This window comes from Salmo trutta, chromosome 12, assembly GCF_901001165.1.
Source record: "Salmo trutta chromosome 12, fSalTru1.1, whole genome shotgun sequence".
Classification (NCBI taxonomy): domain Eukaryota; kingdom Metazoa; phylum Chordata; class Actinopteri; order Salmoniformes; family Salmonidae; genus Salmo; species Salmo trutta.
In genome coordinates, this window is record NC_042968.1 from 44,104,673 (window position 1) to 44,126,034 (window position 21,362).

Consider the following 21,362-nt stretch of genomic DNA (forward strand, 5'->3'; position numbering starts at 1 on the left):
CCCTACATATAGAGTGCACTACCTTGTTCCCTACATAGAGTGCACTACCTTGTTCCCTACATATAGAGTGCACTACATTGTTCCCTACATATAGAGTGTACTACCTTGCTCCCTACATATAGAGTGCACTACCTTGTTCCCTCATATAGAGTGCACTACCTTGTTCCCTACATATAGAGGCACTACCTTGTTCCCTACATATAGAGTGTACTACATTGTTCCCTACATATAGAGTGCACTACATTGTACATATAGAGTGCATACCTTGTTCCCTACATATAGAGTGCACTACCTTGTTCCCTACATATAGAGTGCATACCTTGTTCTCTACATATAGAGTGCACTACCTTGTTCCCTACATATAGAGTGTACTACATTGTTCCTACATATAGAGTGTACTACCTTGTTCCTACATATAGAGTGCACTATTGTTCCCTACATATAGAGTGCACTACATTGTTACATATAGAGTGCACTACCTTGTTCCCTACATATAGAGTGTACTACCTTGTTCTCACTATAGAGTGCACTACCTTGTTCCCGACATATAGAGTGCACTACCTTGTTCCCTACATATAGAGTGCATACCTTGTTCCCTACATAGAGTGCATACCTTGTTCCACATATAGAGTGCACTACATTGTTCCCTACATATAGAGTGTACTACCTTGTCCCTACATATAGAGTGCACTACCTTGTTCCCTACATATAGAGTGCACTACCTTGTTCCTACATATAGAGTGCACTACCTTGTTCCCTACATATAGAGTGTACTACGTTGTTCCCTACATATAGAGTGCACTAAATTGTTCCCTACATATAGAGTGCACTACCTTGTTCCCTACATATAGAGTGCACTACCTTGTTCCCTACATATAGAGCGCACTACCTTGTTCCCTACATATAGAGTGCACTACCTTGTTCCCTACATATAGAGTGTACTACATTGTTCCCTACATATAGAGTGTACTACCTTGTTCCCTACATATAGAGTGTACTACCTTGTTCCCTACATATAGAGTGTACTACCTTGTTCCCTACATATAGAGTGCACTACCTTGTTCCCTACATATAGAGGCACTACATGTTCCCTACATATAGAGTGCACTACCTTGTTCCCTACATATAGAGTGTACTACCTTGTTCCCTACATATAGAGTGTACTACCTTGTTCCCTACATATAGAGTGCACTACCTTGTTCCCTACATATAGAGTGCACTACATTGTTCCCTACATATAGAGTGTACTACATTGTTCCCTACATATAGAGTGTACTACATTGTGCCCTACATATAGAGTGCACTACCTTGTTCCCTACATATAGAGTGTACTACCTTGTTCCCTACATATAGAGTGCACTACATTGTTCCCTACATATAGAGTGCACTACCTTGTTCCCTACATATAGAGTGCACAACATTGTTCCCTACATATAGAGTGCACTACCTTGTTCCCCTACATATAGAGTGCACTACCTTGTTCCCTACATATATAGTGTACTACCTTGTTCCCTACATATAGAGTGCACTACCTTGTTCCCTACATATAGAGTGCACTACATTGTTCCCTACATATAGAGTGCACTACCTTGTTCCCTACATATAGAGTGCACTACATTGTTCCCTACATATAGAGTGTACTACATTGTTCCCTACATATAGAGTGCACTACCTTGTTCCCTACATATAGAGTGCACTACCTTGTTCCCTACATATAGAGTGCACTACATTGTTCCCTACATATAGAGTGCACTACCTGTTCCCTACATATAGAGTGCACTACCTTGTTCCCTACATATAGAGTGCACTACCTTGTTCCCTACATATAGAGTGCACTACATTGTTCCCTACATATAGAGTGTACTACCTTGCTCCCTACATATAGAGTGCACTACCTTGTTCCCTACATATAGAGTGCACTACCTTGTTCCCTACATATAGAGTGCACTACCTTGTTCCCTACATATAGAGTGTACTACATTGTTCCCTACATATAGAGTGCACTACATTGTTCCCTACATATAGAGTGCACTACCTTGTTCCCTACATATAGAGTGCACTACCTTGTTCCCTACATATAGAGTGCACTACCTTGTTCCCTACATATAGAGTGCACTACCTTGTTCCCTACATATAGAGTGTACTACATTGTTCCCTACATATAGAGTGCACTACCTTGTTCCCTACATATAGAGTGCACTACATTGTTCCCTACATATAGAGTGCACTACCTTGTTCCCTACATATAGAGTGTACTACCTTGTTCCCTACATATAGAGTGTAGTACATTGTTCCCTACATATAGAGTGTATTACCTTGTTCCCTACATATAGAGTGTACAACCTTGTTCCCTACATATAGAGTGCACTACATTGTTCCCTACATATAGAGTGCACTACCTTGTTCCCTACATATAGAGTGCACTACCTTGTTCCCTACATATAGAGTGTACTAAATTGTTCCCTACATATAGAGTGCACTACCTTGTTCCCTACATATAGAGTGTACTACCTTGTTCCCTACATATAGAGTGTACTACCTTGTTCCCTACATATAGAGTGTACTACCTTGTTCCCTACATATAGAGTGCACTACCTTGTTCCCTACATATAGAGTGTACTACCTTGTTCCCTACATATAGAGTGTACTACATTGTTCCCTACATATAGAGTGTACTACATTGTTCCCTACATATAGAGTGCACTACCTTGTTCCCTACATATAGAGTGTACTACCTTGTTCCCTACATATAGAGTGTACTACCTTGTTCCCTACATATAGAGTGTACTACCTTGTTCCCTACATATAGAGTGCACTACCTTGTTCCCTACATATAGAGTGCACTACCTTGTTCCCTACATATAGAGTGCACTACATTGTTCCCTACATATAGAGTGCACTACATTGTTCCCTACATATAGAGTGCACTACCTTGTTCCCTACATATAGAGTGTACTACCTTGTTCCCTACATATAGAGTGTACTACCTTGTTCCCTACATATAGAGTGCACTACCTTGTTCCCTACATATAGAGTGCACTACATTGTTCCCTACATATAGAGTGTACTACATTGTTCCCTACATATAGAGTGTACTACATTGTGCCCTACATATAGAGTGCACTACCTTGTTCCCTACATATAGAGTGTACTACCTTGTTCCCTACATATAGAGTGCACTACATTGTTCCCTACATATAGAGTGCACTACCTTGTTCCCTACATATAGAGTGCACAACATTGTTCCCTACATATAGAGTGCACTACCTTGTTCCCTACATATAGAGTGCACTACCTTGTTCCCTACATATAGAGTGTACTACCTTGTTCCCTACATATAGAGTGCACTACCTTGTTCCCTACATATAGAGTGCACTACATTGTTCCCTACATATAGAGTGCACTACCTTGTTCCCTACATATAGAGTGCACTACATTGTTCCCTACATATAGAGTGTAGTACATTGTTCCCTACATATAGAGTGCACTACCTTGTTCCCTACATATAGAGTGCACTACCTTGTTCCCTACATATAGAGTGCACTACATTGTTCCCTACATATAGAGTGCACTACCTTGTTCCCTACATATAGAGTGCACTACCTTGTTCCCTACATATAGAGTGCACTACCTTGTTCCCTACATATAGAGTGCACTACATTGTTCCCTACATATAGAGTGTACTACCTTGTTCCCTACATATAGAGTGCACTACATTGTTCCCTACATATAGAGTGTACTACCTTGTTCCCTACATATAGAGTGCACTACCTTGTTCCCTACATATAGAGTGCACTACCTTGTTCCCTACATATAGAGTGCACTACCTTGTTCCCTACATATAGAGTGTACAACATTGTTCCCTACATATAGAGTGTACTACATTGTTCCCTACATATAGAGTGTACTACATTGTGCCCTACATATAGAGTGCACTACCTTGTTCCCTACATATAGAGTGTACTACCTTGTTCCCTACATATAGAGTGCACTACATTGTTCCCTACATATAGAGTGCACTACCTTGTTCCCTACATATAGAGTGCACAACATTGTTCCCTACATATAGAGTGCACTACCTTGTTCCCTACATATAGAGTGCACTACCTTGTTCCCTACATATAGAGTGTACTACATTGTTCCCTACATATAGAGTGCACTACCTTGTTCCCTACATATAGAGTGCACTACATTGTTCCCTACATATAGAGTGCACTACCTTGTTCCCTACATATAGAGTGCACTACATTGTTCCCTACATATAGAGTGCACTACCTTGTCCCTACATATAGAGTGCACTACATTGTTCCCTACATATAGAGTGTACTACCTTGTTCCCTACATATAGAGTGCACTACATTGTTCCCTACATATAGAGTGTACTACCTTGTTCCCTACATATAGAGTGCACTACCTTGTTCCCTACATATAGAGTGCACTACCTTGTTCCCTACATATAGAGTGCACTACCTTGTTCCCTACATATAGAGTGTACAACATTGTTCCCTACATATAGAGTGCACTACATTGTTCCCTACATATAGAGTGCACTACCTTGTTCCCTACATATAGAGTGCACTACCTTGTTCCCTACATATAGAGTGCACTACCTTGTTCCCTACATATAGAGTGCACTACCTTGTTCCCTACATATAGAGTGTACTACCTTGTTCCCTACATATAGAGTGCACTACCTTGTTCCCTACATATAGAGTGCACTCCCTTGTTCCCTACATATAGAGTGCACTACCTTGTTCCCTACATATAGAGTGCACTACCTTGTTCCCTACATATAGAGTGCACTACCTTGTTCCCTACATATAGAGTGCACTACCTTGTTCCCTACATATAGAGTGTACTACATTGTTCCCTACATATAGAGTGCACTACATTGTTCCCTACATATAGAGTGCACTACCTTGTTCCCTACATATAGAGTGTACTACCTTGTTCCCTACATATAGAGTGCACTACATTGTTCCCTACATATAGAGTGTACTACCTTGTTCCCTACATATAGAGTGTACTACCTTGTTCCCTACATATAGAGTGCACTACCTTGTTCCCTACATATAGAGTGCACTACCTTGTTCCCTACATATAGAGTGCACTACCTTGTTCCCTACATATAGAGTGTACTACCTTGTTCCCTACATATAGAGTGTACTACATTGTTCCCTACATATAGAGTGCACTACCTTGTTCCCTACATATAGAGTGCACTACCTTGTTCCCTACATATAGAGTGCACTACCTTGTTCCCTACATATAGAGTGTACTACCTTGTACCCTACATATAGAGTGCACTACATTGTTCCCTACATATAGAGTGTACTACCTTGTTCCCTACATATAGAGTGTACTACCTTGTTCCCTACATATAGAGTGCACTACATTGTTCCCTACATATAGAGTGCACTACCTTGTTCCCTACATATAGAGTGCACTACCTTGTTCCCTACATATAGAGTGTACTACCTTGTTCCCTACATATAGAGTGTACTACATTGTTCCCTACATATAGAGTGCACTACCTTGTTCCCTACATATAGAGTGCACTACCTTGTTCCCTACATATAGAGTGCACTACCTTGTTCCCTACATATAGAGTGTACTACCTTGTTCCCTACATATAGAGTGTACTACCTTGTACCCTACATATAGAGTGCACTACATTGTTCCCTACATATAGAGTGTACTACCTTGTTCCCTACATATAGAGTGCACTACCTTGTTCCCTACATATAGAGTGCACTACCTTGTTCCCTACATATAGAGTGTACTACCTTGTTCCCTACATATAGAGTGCACTACCTTGTTCCCTACATATAGAGTGTACTACCTTGTTCCCTACATATAGAGTGTACTACCTTGTTCCCTACATATAGAGTGCACTACATTGTTCCCTACATATAGAGTGTACTACCTTGTTCCCTACATATAGAGTGCACTACCTTGTTCCCTACATATAGAGTGCACTACATTGTTCCCTACATATAGAGTGACTACATACTACTTGTTCCCTACTATAGAGTGCACTACCTGTTCCTACATATAGAGTGCACTACATTGTTCCCTACATATAGAGTGCACTACCTTGTTCCCTACATATAGAGTGCACTACATTGTTCCCTACATATAGAGTGCACTACATTGTTCCCTACATATAGAGTGTACTACCTTGTTCCCTACATATAGAGTGCACTACATTGTTCCCTACATATAGAGTGCACTACCTTGTTCCCTATATATAGAGTGCACTACATTGTTCCCTACATATAGAGTGCACTACATTGTTCCCTACATATAGAGTGTACTACCTTGTTCCCTACATATAGAGTGCACTACCTTGTTCCCTACATATAGAGTGTACTACCTTGTTCCCTACATATAGAGTGCACTACCTTGGTCCCTACATATAGAGTGCACTACCTTGTTCCCTACATATAGAGTGCACTACCTTGTTCCCTACATATAGAGTGCACTACCTTGTTCCCTACATATAGAGTGCACTACATTGTTCCCTACATATAGAGTGTACTACCTTGTTCCCTACATATAGAGTGCACTACATTGTTCCCTACATATAGAGTGCACTACATTGTTCCCTACATATAGAGTGCACTACCTTGTTCCCTACATATAGAGTGTACTACCTTGTTCCCTACATATAGAGTGTACTACCTTGTTCCCTACATATAGAGTGCACTACATTGTTCCCTACATATAGAGTGCACTACCTTGTTCCCTACATATAGAGTGTACTTCCTTGTTCCCTACATATAGAGTGTACTACCTTGTTCCCTACATATAGAGTGCACTACATTGTTCCCTACATATAGAGTGCACTACATTGTTCCCTACATATAGAGTGTACTACCTTGTTCCCTACATATAGAGTGCACTACCTTGTTCCCTACATATAGAGTGCACTACATTGTTCCCTACATATAGAGTGTACTACCTTGTTCCCTACATATAGAGTGCACTACCTTGTTCCCTACATATAGAGTGTACTACCTTGTTCCCTACATATAGAGTGCACTACATTGTTCCCTACATATAGAGTGCACTACCTTGTTCCCTACATATAGAGTGTACTACCTTGTTCCCTACATATAGAGTGTACTACCTTGTTCCCTACATATAGAGTGCACTACCTTGTTCCCTACATATAGAGTGTACTACCTTGTTCCCTACATATAGAGTGTACTACCTTGTTCCCTACATATAGAGTGCACTACCTTGTTCCCTACATATAGAGTGCACTACATTGTTCCCTACATATAGAGTGCACTACCTTGTTCCCTACATATAGAGTGCACTACATTGTTCCCTACATATAGAGTGCACTACCTTGTTCCCTACATATAGAGTGCACTACATTGTTCCCTACATATAGAGTGCACTACATTGTTCCCTACATATAGAGTGCACTACCTTGTTCCCTACATATAGAGTGTACTACCTTGTTCCCTACATATAGAGTGCACTACATTGTTCCCTACATATAGAGTGCACTACCTTGTTCCCTACATATAGAGTGCACTACCTTGTTCCCTACATATATAGTGTACTACATTGTTCCCTACATATAGAGTGTACTACATTGTGCCCTACATATAGAGTGTACTACATTGTGCCCTACATATAGAGTGTACTACATTGTTCCCTACATATAGAGTGTACTACCTTGTTCCCTACATATAGAGTGTACTACCTTGTTCCCTACATATAGAGTGCACTACCTTGTTCCCTACATATAGAGTGCACTACCTTGTTCCCTACATATAGAGTGCACTACCTTGTTCCCTACATATAGAGTGTACTACATTGTTCCCTACATATAGAGTGTACTACATTGTGCCCTACATATAGAGTGTACTACATTGTTCCCTACATATAGAGTGTACTACATTGTTCCCTACATATAGAGTGTACTACCTTGTTCCCTACATATAGAGTGCACTACCTTGTTCCCTACATATAGAGTGCACTACCTTGTTCCCTACATATAGAGTGCACTACCTTGTTCCCTACATATAGAGTGCACTACCTTGTTCCCTACATATAGAGTGTACTACCTTGTTCCCTACATATAGAGTGCACTACATTGTTCCCTACATATAGAGTGCACTACCTTGTTCCCTACATATAGAGTGTACTACATTGTTCCCTACATATAGAGTGCACTACATTGTTCCCTACATATAGAGTGCACTACATTGTTCCCTACATATAGAGTGCACTACCTTGTTCCCTACATATAGAGTGTACTACCTTGTTAAACAAGGACCTATCTTCATCACAGCCAACCTGCTCTTTTGTAAAACACGTCTTAAGGTTTTTTAGTGGATGCTTCAGTCCTAGTTGGGTCCATGAAACGACACACATCATGTAACAACATAACAGGATTGGAAGATATGACAGAGAGACGTCACATGATTGAAGTTACAGATTGTTTGTAATTATGAGCTGGAGCTCTGAACCTCTTGTTCAACACAGACCTAGATGAAATCTAAAATGCCCCCCCTTATTTCCCATTACCTGACGACTCATCCTGAATTTAATTCCGTTGTTCTATCAACCGTCCCATACATCTGTCTGAACCCGCCATCCTAGAAGTTGTTTGTGCTGACGTCAAAAACGACGCGATTCATTTATTCGTGTAGGCCAGCTCAGTCCCAACCCATCGGTTTCTGGGACCAATCAGAACGGTCAGAATGTGTTCGCTTTCTCAAAGAGTCGAGGAGCAAAGCAGATCCAGAAGAAACATTAGCAGGTCGTGGCGTTGGGCCTGAGTGATGTGGATTGGCAGCCAGGCTATATTCCCTATGTGCTCTGTCACCTCCCCAGGCTGACACTAAGAGAGGAGGTAAGAAGCAGACTGAGAGAGAGAAGAAGAAGAAGATCCTAGCGGAGCGACGCAAGCCTCTCAACATCGACCATCTGAACGAGGACAAGCTGAAGTAAGATTTTAGTTTCGGTGGGAGTGTGGATATGTTTGTTTCTGTGTTAGTAAAGGAGGCAGAGTCCTGAACCTGAGCAGCTTGACATAGTTGTAGAGGAACTAGAATGTTCCTTGTAGACATCTCTTGGACTATGAGAATACTTCATTTCACTATTGTCATTTTCAGATCCCAGAAATGTGCAGTTTTTAACCCAACCTCCTGAATGTTCTGTCCTTTGCAGGGATAAGGCTAAGGATCTATGGGAATGGATGCACCAACTGGAGTCTGAGAAGTACGAACACATTGAGAAACTCAAGAGGCAGAAGTATGAGGTGAGTGATTTTTTACATTTACATTTTTAATGTGTTACTTCAGTAGAGATACTATGCAAAATGACCGTTATTATACATTAGGGTTGGAGTCAATTCGCCTTTCAATTAAGTCTTCTTTTTTTATACAATAAAAAAAATACATATTTTTTTGATTTTTTTCTCTCCACATAATTTAAAGGGTCAATCTATAGTCGCTACATACACTACATGGCCAAAAGTATGTGGACACCTGCTCGTCGAACATCTCATTCCAAAATCATGGGCATTAATATGGAGTTGGTCCCCGCACTTTGCTGCTATAACAGCCTCCACTCTTCTGAGAAGGCTTTCCACTAGATGATGGAACATTGCTGTAGAGGCTTGCTTACATTCAGCCACAAGAGAATTAGTGAGGTCAGGCACTGGTTGGGCGATTAAGCCTGGCTCGCAGTCAGCGTTCCAATTCATCCCCAAAGGTGTTCGATGGGGTTGAGGTCAGGGCTTTGTGCAGGCCAGTCAAGATCTTCCACACCGATCTCGACAAACCATTTCTGTATGGCCATATTACAACGTGTGTGTTGTGATAATTGCGTCGTTTGCTGTTAACTCATATGCCTTGCGACGGTAATATCTAGGCCTAGTTTTTGATGGTAGGCCACTCTGGTAGGCCTAGGTTATGATCAAATAGCCGCAGTAGCCTACTTGACCACTGTCTGAAATTGTAACTTAAAACAGGTACAGCCTCACTTTTCACTGTAAATGCGCCCTGGAAGTTGCACAGAATATTCACAACGTTCAAGTTTGTTCTCAGCAGACCTGAAATTTGCTCAGTGCCGGAACATTGGGTGGGAGTACGCTTTGTTATTGTTATAATAATTAGAATAATTAGAATGTAAATGGTTCAGGGTCAATTTACTTTTGAATTCAGACAATTCGGGAAGTAAATTGAAATTAAAATGGCAATCAGCAATTGAAACAATAACAAAGTGCACTCCCGTCCCTGTTTTGGTAAGAAGCTGTGCTATTGTGCTGTTACTTAATTTATTGACTACTGATTTATAATCAGAGGGTAAACGTGTTCTCTCATTCTGTAAGGAAGGACCTGATGGTTGTCGTTCAGACAGAAGGCCACTGATTTATAATCAGAGGGTAAACGTGTTCTCTCATTCTGTAAGGAAGGACCTGATGGTTGTCGTTCAGACAGAAGGCCACTGATTTATAATCAGAGGGTAAAAGTGTTCTCTCATTCTGTAAGGAAGGACCTGATGGTTGTCGTTCAGACAGAAGGCCACTGATTTATAATCAGAGGGTAAAGGTGTTCTCTCATTCTGTAAGGAAGGACCTGATGGTTGTCGTTCAGACAGAAGGCCACTGATTTATAATCAGAGGGTAAACGTGTTCTCTCATTCTGTAAGGAAGGACCTGATGGTTGTCGTTCAGACAGAAGGCCACTGATTTATAATCAGAGGGTAAACGTGTTCTCTCATTCTGTAAGGAAGGATCTGACAGTTGTTGATTTTGCTCTTTTATTTACCTTTATTTAACTAGGCAAGTCAGTTAAGAACAAATTCTTATTTTCAATGACGGGGCAGAACGACAGATTTGTACCTTGTCAGCTCGGGGATTCGATCTTGCAACCTTTTGGTTACTAGTCGAACACTCTAACCACTAGGCTACCTACCACCCCGGTCCCACGCTTAACCCATGATCACTTTCCCCTCCTTGTTAACAAATTAACCCGTTCAGCTCTGATGTCCTCCAGGTCAACACTATGTATGAGAGGGGAGGAGCTTAGTCAATTGAGTAATAAATAAAGACATGCTCCAAGGACAGGTCCTGGGTCAGTCGCAGCCATAGAGCTGCAGCCAGAGCCTAAACAGTGCATGGTCTAAGGATAGGCCCTGGGTCAGTCGCAGCCATAGAGCTGCAGCCAGAGCCTAAAGACTGCGTGGGTCTAAACACAGGTCCTGGGTCTGCAACAGACAGCCTAGGGAGTGCATGGTCTGGTCTAGTCTCTCTGCAGGGTCTGGATACTTTAGAAGGACCATGCAAACCAAACCTCAACAGAGGCAGCAGTGTCTGCCCTCAGGTGAAAGAGGACAGGTCAAAGGTTAATAGTCAGAGGTGGCATCTTAGAAGGATCGGAACCTTTTTGAAATGTTTGCCTAAAATGACATACCCAAATCTGACTGCCTGTAGCTCAGGACCTGAAGAAAGGATATGCATATTATTGATACCATTTGAAAGGAAATACTTTGAAGTTTGTGGAAATGTCAAATAAATGTAGGAGAATATAACACAATAGATCTGGTAAAAGAAAATGCAAAGAAAAAACATGCACATTTTTTTTCATTATCTTTGAAATGCAAGAGAAAGGTCACAATGTATTATTCCAGGTTAGGCGCAATTTCGATTTTGGCCACTAGATGGCAGCAGTGTATGTGCAAAGTTTTAGACTGATCCAAAGAACCATTGTATGGCTGTTCAAAATGTTGTATCAAGTCTTCCCAAATGTGCCTAATTGGTTTATTGATACATTTTCAAGTACATAACTGTGCAGTCTCCTCCAACAATATCATGGTATTATTTCACTGTAATAGCTACTGTAAATTGGACAGTGCAGTTAGATTAACAAGAATGCTTTCTGCCCATATCAAATATGTCTATGTCCTGGGAAATGTTATTGTTACTTACAACCTCATGCTAATCACATTAGTGCACGTTAGCTGAACTAACCTGTGGGGGGGACACAATCCCGTAGAGGTTAATTGGGGAGGTAATTGTGGTAATTGCTGGAGTAGGATGGTTGGAATGGAATCAAATACATTAAACACATTGTTTGATGAAAAGTGTTTGATGCCATTTCTTTCGCTCCGTTCCGGTCATTATTAGTGTGAGCCGTCTTCCCCTCCTGTGATTTAATGACATCAGATCAACTACAACCCTTGTGAAGATATTGACTGTGCTGATCTAGACACTAGTATCCACTAGTGCTGTAGTGGGTACGTGTGTCGGTGAGAGTACTCTTGGTTGCCCACCTCAGACCAACAGTTCATTCCAACAGGACTGCTGCTGTCTCTTTAAAGTTGTCACTAATGACCCAGAGGTCAGGGGTCAAATGTAAGGCCCCTGGCAACCTCCCTGCTGCTTCTGATGGGTTTGAACATGCTCATGTGTTGTTTTCAGGTCATCTCTCTCAGAAATCGTATTGATGAGCTTCAGAAACAGTAAGTACTGCCTCTCACTCCTTCAGAATTCCTTCCTCTCCCAGTCATTGCCTGTGTCCCAAATGGAACCCTATTCCGAATATAGTGCACTACATTTTTTACCAGGAACCCATAGGGTTCTGATTTGGGACAAAAACCCACACTCTCTTCACTCCTCAGAGACAGACAGTATGATAATCTCATCTGATGCATGTCCTAATAATGACTAATGAAAGGCATTGTCATAACACTTTAATCCTGGTCAGAGTTAGAAGAGGGCTTGACAAAGAGTTGTGTTGGTCAACATTCTACGGCTCACTTCTGCAACACTTAGGCATGACTGTTGCACTAAGAAGCACAGAAAATGTCCTTAGAACAGGTTTACAAGGCGGACATTTTGTTTTTGCAAAAAGGTAGGCCATTGCAAAACCTTGAAGTGTTGTGCGTAGTAAAAACATTCAAATAATTCCATTGCTGACCCCCTGAAACACCATCCACCTTACGAGACTAGCCAATAATGAGTGACTTATCTCGACCGTACCACAGGAGAGGTATTTAACAACATTTCTCTACAGCCGTTCCATCACATTCTCATCATCATGTGATACAACAGTGAGAAGTACTGTAAAGTCCACATCAGAACCCTAGTTCTATACAGTATGGCTCTGTGTTGTTGTACATGTACTGCAAGGGCTGCTTCAGAGGCAAAGGAAGTGAGGCTCAACACTATAATATGTCAATAGGAAGTGAGGCTCAACACTATAATATGTCAATAGGAAGTGAGGCTCAACACTATAATATGTCAATAGGAAGTGAGGCTCAACACTATAATATGTCAATAGGAAGTGAGGCTCAACACTATAATATGTCAATAGGAAGTGAGGCTCAACACTATAATATGTCAATAGGAAGTGAGGCTCAACACTATAATATGTCAATAGGAAGTGAGGCTCAACGCTATAATATGTTAATAGGAAGTGAGGCTCAACACCATAATATGTCAATAGGAAGTGAGGCTCAACACCATAATATGTCAATAGGAAGTGAGCCTCAACACCATAATATGTCAATAGGAAGTGAGGCTCAACAGCATAATATGTCAACAGGAAGTACTTTCACCACATCATCCCCAGCTATTGGAAGTACTCGTGAAGCATTGATAGTTTCACCACTTTCTCTTTCATTTGCCCAAGTATTCTTCAAGATTGATCAAAAGGGAACAAATTGCTCTTAACATTGGCCTACTAAACATTGTAGCCCACATTCATTTATTGCCTTAATTTCTTTGCCCTCTGTCTGTCTGAGTCTGTGTGGATGAGTCTTTCTGTCTGAGTCTGGGTGGCTGAGTCACGTGTGGAGAACTTTCATTCTACAAGGATGACAAATAGTATACTTATAGTATTACTGTATATGGATCTCTCCCTGAGCTTGTTTGTCTCGATGGGATACTTTAATAGTTTGCCATCTGATATAATTGAGGTAAGTATGGCATTAGCTTGACATTTTATTGCAGCATGGTCAGTCAACTAAATCTAAATGTGTGAGTGTGACTAAAACTAGCTAACACTGGTCAAAATGACATCCACTGTGTTTTACAATATCATACTGAACATGTAATTTACTGTGTTTTACAATAGCATACTGAACATGACATTTACTGTATTTTACAATAGCATACTGAACATGACATGTACTGTGTTTTACAATAGCATACTGAACATGACAGCCACTCTGTTTTACAATAGCATACTGAACATGACATTTACTGTGTTTTACAATAGCATACTGAACATGACATTTACTGTGTTTTACAATAGCATACTGAACATGACATTTACTGTGTTTTACAATAGCATACTGAACATGACAGCCACTGTGTTTTACAATAGCATACTGAACATAACATCTACTGTGTTTTACAATAGCATACTGAACATGGCAGCCACTGTGTTTTACAATAGCATACTGAACATAACATCTACTGTGTTTTACAATAGCATACTGAACATAACATCTACTGTGTTTTACAATAGCATACTGAACATAACATATATTGTGTTTTACAATAGCATACTGAACATGACAGCCACTGTGTTTTACAATAGCATACTGAACATGACATTTACTGTGTTTTACAATAACATACTGAACATAACATCTACTGTGTTTTACAATAACATACTGAACATGACAGCCACTGTGTTTTACAATAGCATACTGAACATGACAGCCACTGTGTTTTACAATAGCATACTGAACATGACAGCCACTGTGTTTTACAATAGCATACTGAACATGACATTTACTGTGTTTTACAATAGCATACTGAACATAACATCTACTGTGTTTTACAATAGCATACTGAACATGACATTTACTGTGTTTTACAATAGCATACTGAACATGACATTTACTGTGTTTTACAATAACATACTGAACATGACATTTACTGTGTTTTACAATAGCATACTGAACATGACATTTACTGTGTTTTACAATAGCATACTGAACATGAAATGTATTGTGTTTTACAATAGCATACTGAACATAACATCCACTGTGTTTTACAATAGCATACTGAACATGACATTAACTGTATTTTACAATAGCATACTGAACATGACATTTACTGTGTTTTACAATAGCATACTGAACATGACAGCCACTCTGTTTTACAATAGCATACTGAACATGACATCCACTGTGTTTTACAATAGCATACTGAACATGACATTTACTGTGTTTTACAATAGCATACTGAACATTACATTTACTGTGTTTTACAATAGCATACTGAACATGACATTTACTGTGTTTTACAATAGCATACTGAACATTACATTCACTGTGTTTTACAATAGCATACTGAACATGACATTTACTGTGTTTTACAATAGCATACTGAACATTACATTCACTGTGTTTTACAATAGCATACTGAACATTACATTTACTGTGTTTTACAATAGCATACTGAACATGACATTTACTGTATTTTACAATAGCATACTGGACATTACATTTACTGTATTTTACAATAGCATACTGAACATTACATTTACTGTGTTTTACAATAGCATACTGAACATGACATTTACTGTATTTTACAATAGCATACTGAACATAACACTCTATCTAGGATAGCTTAAAGGTAGTCCAACATTTTGAACAAAGAATCAAATCAAACATAACTTATTTTTCCTTGTATGATAGGCTTCTTTTAAAATATGATTTACTCTCACAGTAGTAATAGCATTGTATAAATAGTGCCTCCTGACCTCAGAATGAATGTTGGCCCATAGACTATTTTGGATATTCTAATTTACACGTGGTATGTCATCCTAAACATGTAAATAAACCATACATTCTAACTATGGTTTACCAAGGGGACTATGTCATTGGCTGCTGTTTAAAGCCAATGCTTGCCACTAGAGGGCATTACCTACATAACAGAACAGGACCCCTAACGTGTGTTTGCACTGTTGGCGCATTGCAGCAGCAAGAAGGGAGCCGCAGCCCGCCGCAGAAAGTAAACTGCCCGCCCGCAGAGGTCTCAGCACCGGCGTGCGTCCGCCATGCTGCCGGCTTCTGTACCGGCAGGGACAACTGCCTCTGCCCGCCACAGCCATCCAGACCCCGGCTAGACCCATGTCATGGAACCGACAAGCTGCGCTGGATGTCCTACTGTCTGCTTTCGTGCTATGTGAATTATGTTGTCACAGTCCATTCTTCTCATGTCCTGTCCTCTCACAGCAGACTATGATTGGTTCTCATTTCCTGTCCTCTCACACCGGACTGTTGTTAGCTTCTCATGTCCTGTCCTCTCACACCGGACTGTTGTTAGCTTCTCATGTCCTGTCCTCTCACAGCGGACTGTTGTTAGCTTCTCATTTCCTGTCCTCTCACAGCGGACTGTTGTTAGCTTCTCATTTCCTGTCCTCTCACAGCGGACTGTTGTTAGCTTCTCATGTCCTGTCCTCTCACAGCAGACTATGATTGGTTCTCATGTCCTGTCCTCTCACACCGGACTGTTGTTAGCTTCTCATGTCCTGTCCTCTCACAGCGGACTGTTGTTAGCTTCTCATTTCCTGTCCTCTCACAGCGGACTGTTGTTAGCTTCTCATTTCCTGTCCTCTCACAGCGGACTGTTGTTAGCTTCTCATGTCCTGTCCTCTCACAGCAGACTATGATTGGTTCTCATTTCCTGTCCTCTCACAGCGGACTGTTGTTAGCTTCTCATTTCCTGTCCTCTCACAGCGGACTGTTGTTAGCTTCTCATTTCCTGTCCTCTCACAGCGGACTGTTGTTAGCTTCTCATTTCCTGTCCTCTCACAGCGGACTGTTGTTAGCTTCTCATGTCCTGTCCTCTCACAGCGGACTGTTGTTAGCTTCTCATTTCCTGTCCTCTCACAGCGGACTGTTGTTAGCTTCTCATTGTGGTATTTTTTTTGTAAATAAAAAGAGTGACGCTTCATGTGTGTGTTGCTGTTGTGTGTTAACTGTTCAGCACAATAATACACATCTTACTTACTTTAACATCGCACATTGCAGTTTGGGTGGGCCTACTCTGGTGAAGCGACAGTGGCCTAACTCAGGTGGGCCTACTCTTGTGAAGCGACAGTAGCCTAACTCAGGTGGGTTTACAAGTCTTCCATTTAAATAATGTTTTTTTTTTCTAAAATCCAGATATCCAAAATATGTAGCCTATTGATAATTTCTCTATGATAATTTGTAAGATCACTCACTGCAGGCTATCTGTAAAATCATAAACCTAGATTTAATTACCCCTGAAATGGTAAAAATACTAATGGCATTTTTAAGTAGGCTTATTCGATAGACCTGACAGCGAAACATGTCAAAGAGAAAATACACGTTAGCAAAATGTCATCATGTATTCGATAAAAACGAATAAAATATTTGAATCTATGCAACTTTTCAAAATTCCCCAAAATGTGATAGCTTTCATTTAATGTTACATTTAAATCATTTATGAGAAGCTCATTTAGCAGAGCGACTTTTTGTCCTTGTCGCCTCGCCATGTCGGAGTTTGAACCAGCTGTATTTCAGTGTCTGGCCCAACGCTCTTAACCCTCCTGTTGTGTTCGTTTCATGTTAATTCATTCTGTGTTTCCGGTCCAAAATGACCACCCCATTATAGCTGATTATAAATCCATAATAATACATATATTATCACCTAATGTTGTGTTAGAACCTTTTATTAACTTAAGTTCTTGTGAACATTACACGTTTTTAACCTGTATTTGCTATTTATGGCCTGTAGGCCTCATTGACCTGCGCTCATACAACTTGTTTTTGAGTATAAAAAAAAGCATAATGTATGGATTATTTTGACTCACATGAGCCTCACATACAGTAAGTATATCGTTTGGTCATTGTGCTGCCACAGAATGAATTGTGAGCAAGGCCTCAAAAAAGCTTTCTATACCATAGCTGCAAGAAAAATTCTATATATTATTGAAATAATGTTGCGATTGTTTGTGAGAATGCCAACAGGTGTGGTTCCCGTGGGGGAAATATTCTATTGGGGGAAAGGTTCCCGTGGGGGTTGCCATGGAAGCCAAGAAAAGGAGTGAGGGGGGTGTGTGTGTGTGTGTGTGTGTGTGTGTGTGTGTGTGTGTGTGTGTGTGTGTGTGTGTGTGTGTGTGTGTGTGTGTGTGTTCAAACAAACATGCATGTGGGGGTCTGGGAGAGGAAGTGTGTCCATCTGATGAATGGGCATGTGCCTGAACTCAATTTTATACACTAATTGTAGTCTCACCCATTCATTTCTAATGACCTGTCATTTTTGACCGGGAACACCACAGGTGTACAAAAGTTAAATAAAACACCCAAAACTTAATGAAAATCATCAAAATGTATTTTGTGTGTTCAGATGCCCTGTGTGGACAAAGTCATGGAACCTTATGACAATCAGATTAAATTAACTACATTTGTCAGAGAGAACTTGTATATCGGTCCAATTCGACCGGAACACAGCAGGAGGGTTAACCGCCAGGCTACCTGTTGCTGATCAATGCGTTGTTTTTTTCTTTCAACAATATTACTGATAATGTGGTGTTCAAATACCGTTATTTCGGTATCAGAAGGATGTAGCGTATGATTACGAGGCTGAATCAATCATTTTAGAAATAGTACGCCTAATATTACGTGCACTGTGGTATGTCATTTCGAAAATGATCATGCAAAAATCATGCAAAAATAATGATAGAAAATGCAATCTATATATAAATATATATTTATTAAAATGTAATTCACTCCGTTCTTGATATTATAAATATAAAGTTAAAAATCTGACACAACAATCCGAGAGCAATATTAAATATGATTACAAACACTTCCTGTGTGTTGTTCGTTTATTTCGTTTTTTTTGCAAAGCAGCTCTTATTTACACATATACAAAATGGTCCTCACTTTCCGGATTAATTAATCTCAGGCGTTTCCGCCTTGCCAACTGGAAATGATAATACTACAGATATAATCCCTTAATTAAATGATGTCGATCACAAATAGAATGGTATCCGTTCATATGAATTCAGTCTTGTACTATCTTAGAATAGCATAGGCCTACTACAATATAAATACATTCACACACATACATTCACACACACACACACATTATCCAATGTAGACCAAGGGTTCTTTAAGATATTGGACACCGCTATTTTTAATGTCTTTCAAAGCCGGTATCGGAACTTATTTGGTGTGTAGCCTTGTAGCGACCTTGGCAAGTCTTTGGTATTTTCTCTCCCCATAAGGAATAAGTTGTGTTTTGAAGAATGTACAATTACTGTATTAAGTCCACCGACCCGACTTCACAACACCTGGTAGATGGTGTTTGGGTCATGCAAGGCGGGGACGCAGTTGATCGGGGACGGGATGGGGGCTCCGTTCTCACTCGCTATGGAACCATCCCCGGGAGAACAGGGGCTGCTACCCTCGGAACCGTCCTGAACAGCGGGACAGGCAGAGGTATCCGTGGTGATGCGCTCCACGATGTTTGACAGGCAGTCCAAACTGGAAATAACAGAGTTCTTCTTGTGTCTGGAATCTGGAAATAAAATATGACAATTAATATGACGTTTTTATTACATGTAGCAGGTTTTTACTATTAGTTTGAACATTATGACCATCAAATCTAATCAAATAAAGTAAGATAAAGTGACCACATCATAGCAAAACGAAAATGTTTTTTATTCATAATTAAATGGTTTTATATACTGGGTCAAATATACTCAACATTGACCGTGTAGTTGTGTTCCATTTCAGACTCCGGAATTATGACAAATTGGTCATCGTAACCTGTAGCTCTGAAGCTGTTTATGACTGTTGATTACTTGGAAATAACACTTACCATTTGGTGTTTCGTTGAAGTAGATGCTATCATACTTGTTTCTCCGTCTTGGTGGACAAGACGGGTCATTGAAATCCATCTAAAAAAGAGCAATGATACCGATAAGTGAACTGAAAACAGCTAATGTTTGTGACAACCAAACACTCGTATATCATCAAAATATTCATGCGTAATTCTTGACAGTTCAGTTTCTCACCATTCCGTCTGAGCAGTTGGAGCGGGGACTGGACGCATCCGAGTCCCCGCTATAGTGATCCATCACCGGGTAATAGTTGCCCTCCTGTCCGGCCCCACGAAGCAGGCCTTGGAGAGACTCAATATAGCTGATGGCATTCCGCAGGATATCTACTTTGGGCAGCCTCTGGTTTGGGTTTGTGGACGTACATCTCTTCAGTGTCTCGAAGGCGTCGTTCACCTTGCTCAGTCGCCTTCTTTCCCGCATGGTAGCCGCTTTCCTGCGATCAGCATTGGTGGTCTTCCTCTTGCAGGCTTTGCAGGCCCACAGGAGGCACCTGCCGGCCTGGTGGTGCCCACTCGGTGCCCGGATGTGCTCGTCCTCTTTGTGATGGTGGTCGTCCGGCTTGAGGAGACCCACATGAACGAGTCTCGGGTCCAGGTCCTCAAAGAAATGCATGTCGCTGGTGTTGAAGCAAGGGTCGTCGTAGAAGTCATCTGGAGAGGTGATAGGGAAAGGAATATCCGGCAACTCCATGGTAACTCTTCTGTTCTGCCAAAATCCCAAGAGATTATACGGAGATCACTTCAGCTGTCTTCTATTTGGTAATATTTGTAGTGCGCACGTTTTTATCCAAGCACTCCGAATAAACGTGTTCCACGGTAAAGCGCAGCGACTACTGTACAGGGGCGCAGTGTGGTTTTAGCAGCTGAAGTCTGAGGTTGCCCTTGGTGGCTTGATCATAACCAGGGCTCTGGGCTGCATATAAAGAGGCCTGATGCCCCAGTGGGCATGTCTTTACCCGGACCGTTATCCGAGATGACCAATGAGCGAAGGCCTGAAGGGAGTGTCAGGTGATTTACCATGCCTGTCAGAAAGTTCAACAAAAACTGTTTGTTAAAACATTCGAATAATTTAAAATCTACGTGTATATTTTTATTCTGTTGTGCTTTCTGATATGAATATAGTTATTATGTTGAAGAAATTATGAAATAGACATGGTTTTATTTTGGGTGAAGTATCCTAGTTGATAAATGTTGAGTAGTCTAATCATTGTCAAATAGTGTACAGTTAATATGTGATTGAGGTGGTCAGACCACATGGATTTAAGCAGTTTGAATTTAATCATATTTTTCTGTTTTGAACATTACTTAAAAACACACTAGATGGGCTTTCATTTATCTTTCCCTAAACCTGATCATTTCTACGTGTTTGTATTTTTTTGTGTATTCCCGTTACACACAAGACACAAAAGTGAATTTCCATGAATCATTGATATTCCCATTGGTTTATACAGGCCAGCTACTTTCATGGTTTCGCTTTGAATATAACACAGGGATTGACTCA

The 21,362-nt window shown here is 40.6% G+C and overlaps 2 protein-coding genes across 17 annotated transcripts in view; one reads left to right on the top strand and one right to left on the bottom strand.

The window, feature by feature from the left end:
* The window catches only part of LOC115203610 (troponin T, fast skeletal muscle isoforms), a 66,635-nt gene extending 49,693 nt beyond the window's left edge, over positions 1-16,942 (top strand). For all 16 annotated transcript variants that reach the window (XM_029768420.1, XM_029768425.1, XM_029768424.1 and 13 more), the window contains 4 exons: positions 8,857-8,969; positions 9,193-9,283; positions 12,449-12,489; positions 15,965-16,942. In XM_029768420.1, coding sequence (XP_029624280.1) covers positions 8,857-8,969; positions 9,193-9,283; positions 12,449-12,489; positions 15,965-16,001 — 282 coding nt within the window. In that variant the 3' untranslated portion in view covers positions 16,002-16,942. The remainder of the gene's footprint in view (positions 1-8,856; positions 8,970-9,192; positions 9,284-12,448; positions 12,490-15,964) is intronic.
* A 1,867-nt stretch (positions 16,943-18,809) lies between these two features.
* On the bottom strand, positions 18,810-20,761 carry LOC115203611 (myoblast determination protein 1 homolog 1). The gene is made up of 3 exons (XM_029768438.1): positions 20,037-20,761; positions 19,841-19,919; positions 18,810-19,537 (listed from the first exon to the last, which is right to left on the bottom strand). Exons 1-3 carry the CDS (start codon positions 20,550-20,552, stop codon positions 19,302-19,304), a joined length of 831 nt encoding a protein of 276 aa, XP_029624298.1. The 5' UTR covers positions 20,553-20,761; the 3' UTR covers positions 18,810-19,301.
* Positions 20,762-21,362: the final 601 nt, after the last annotated feature.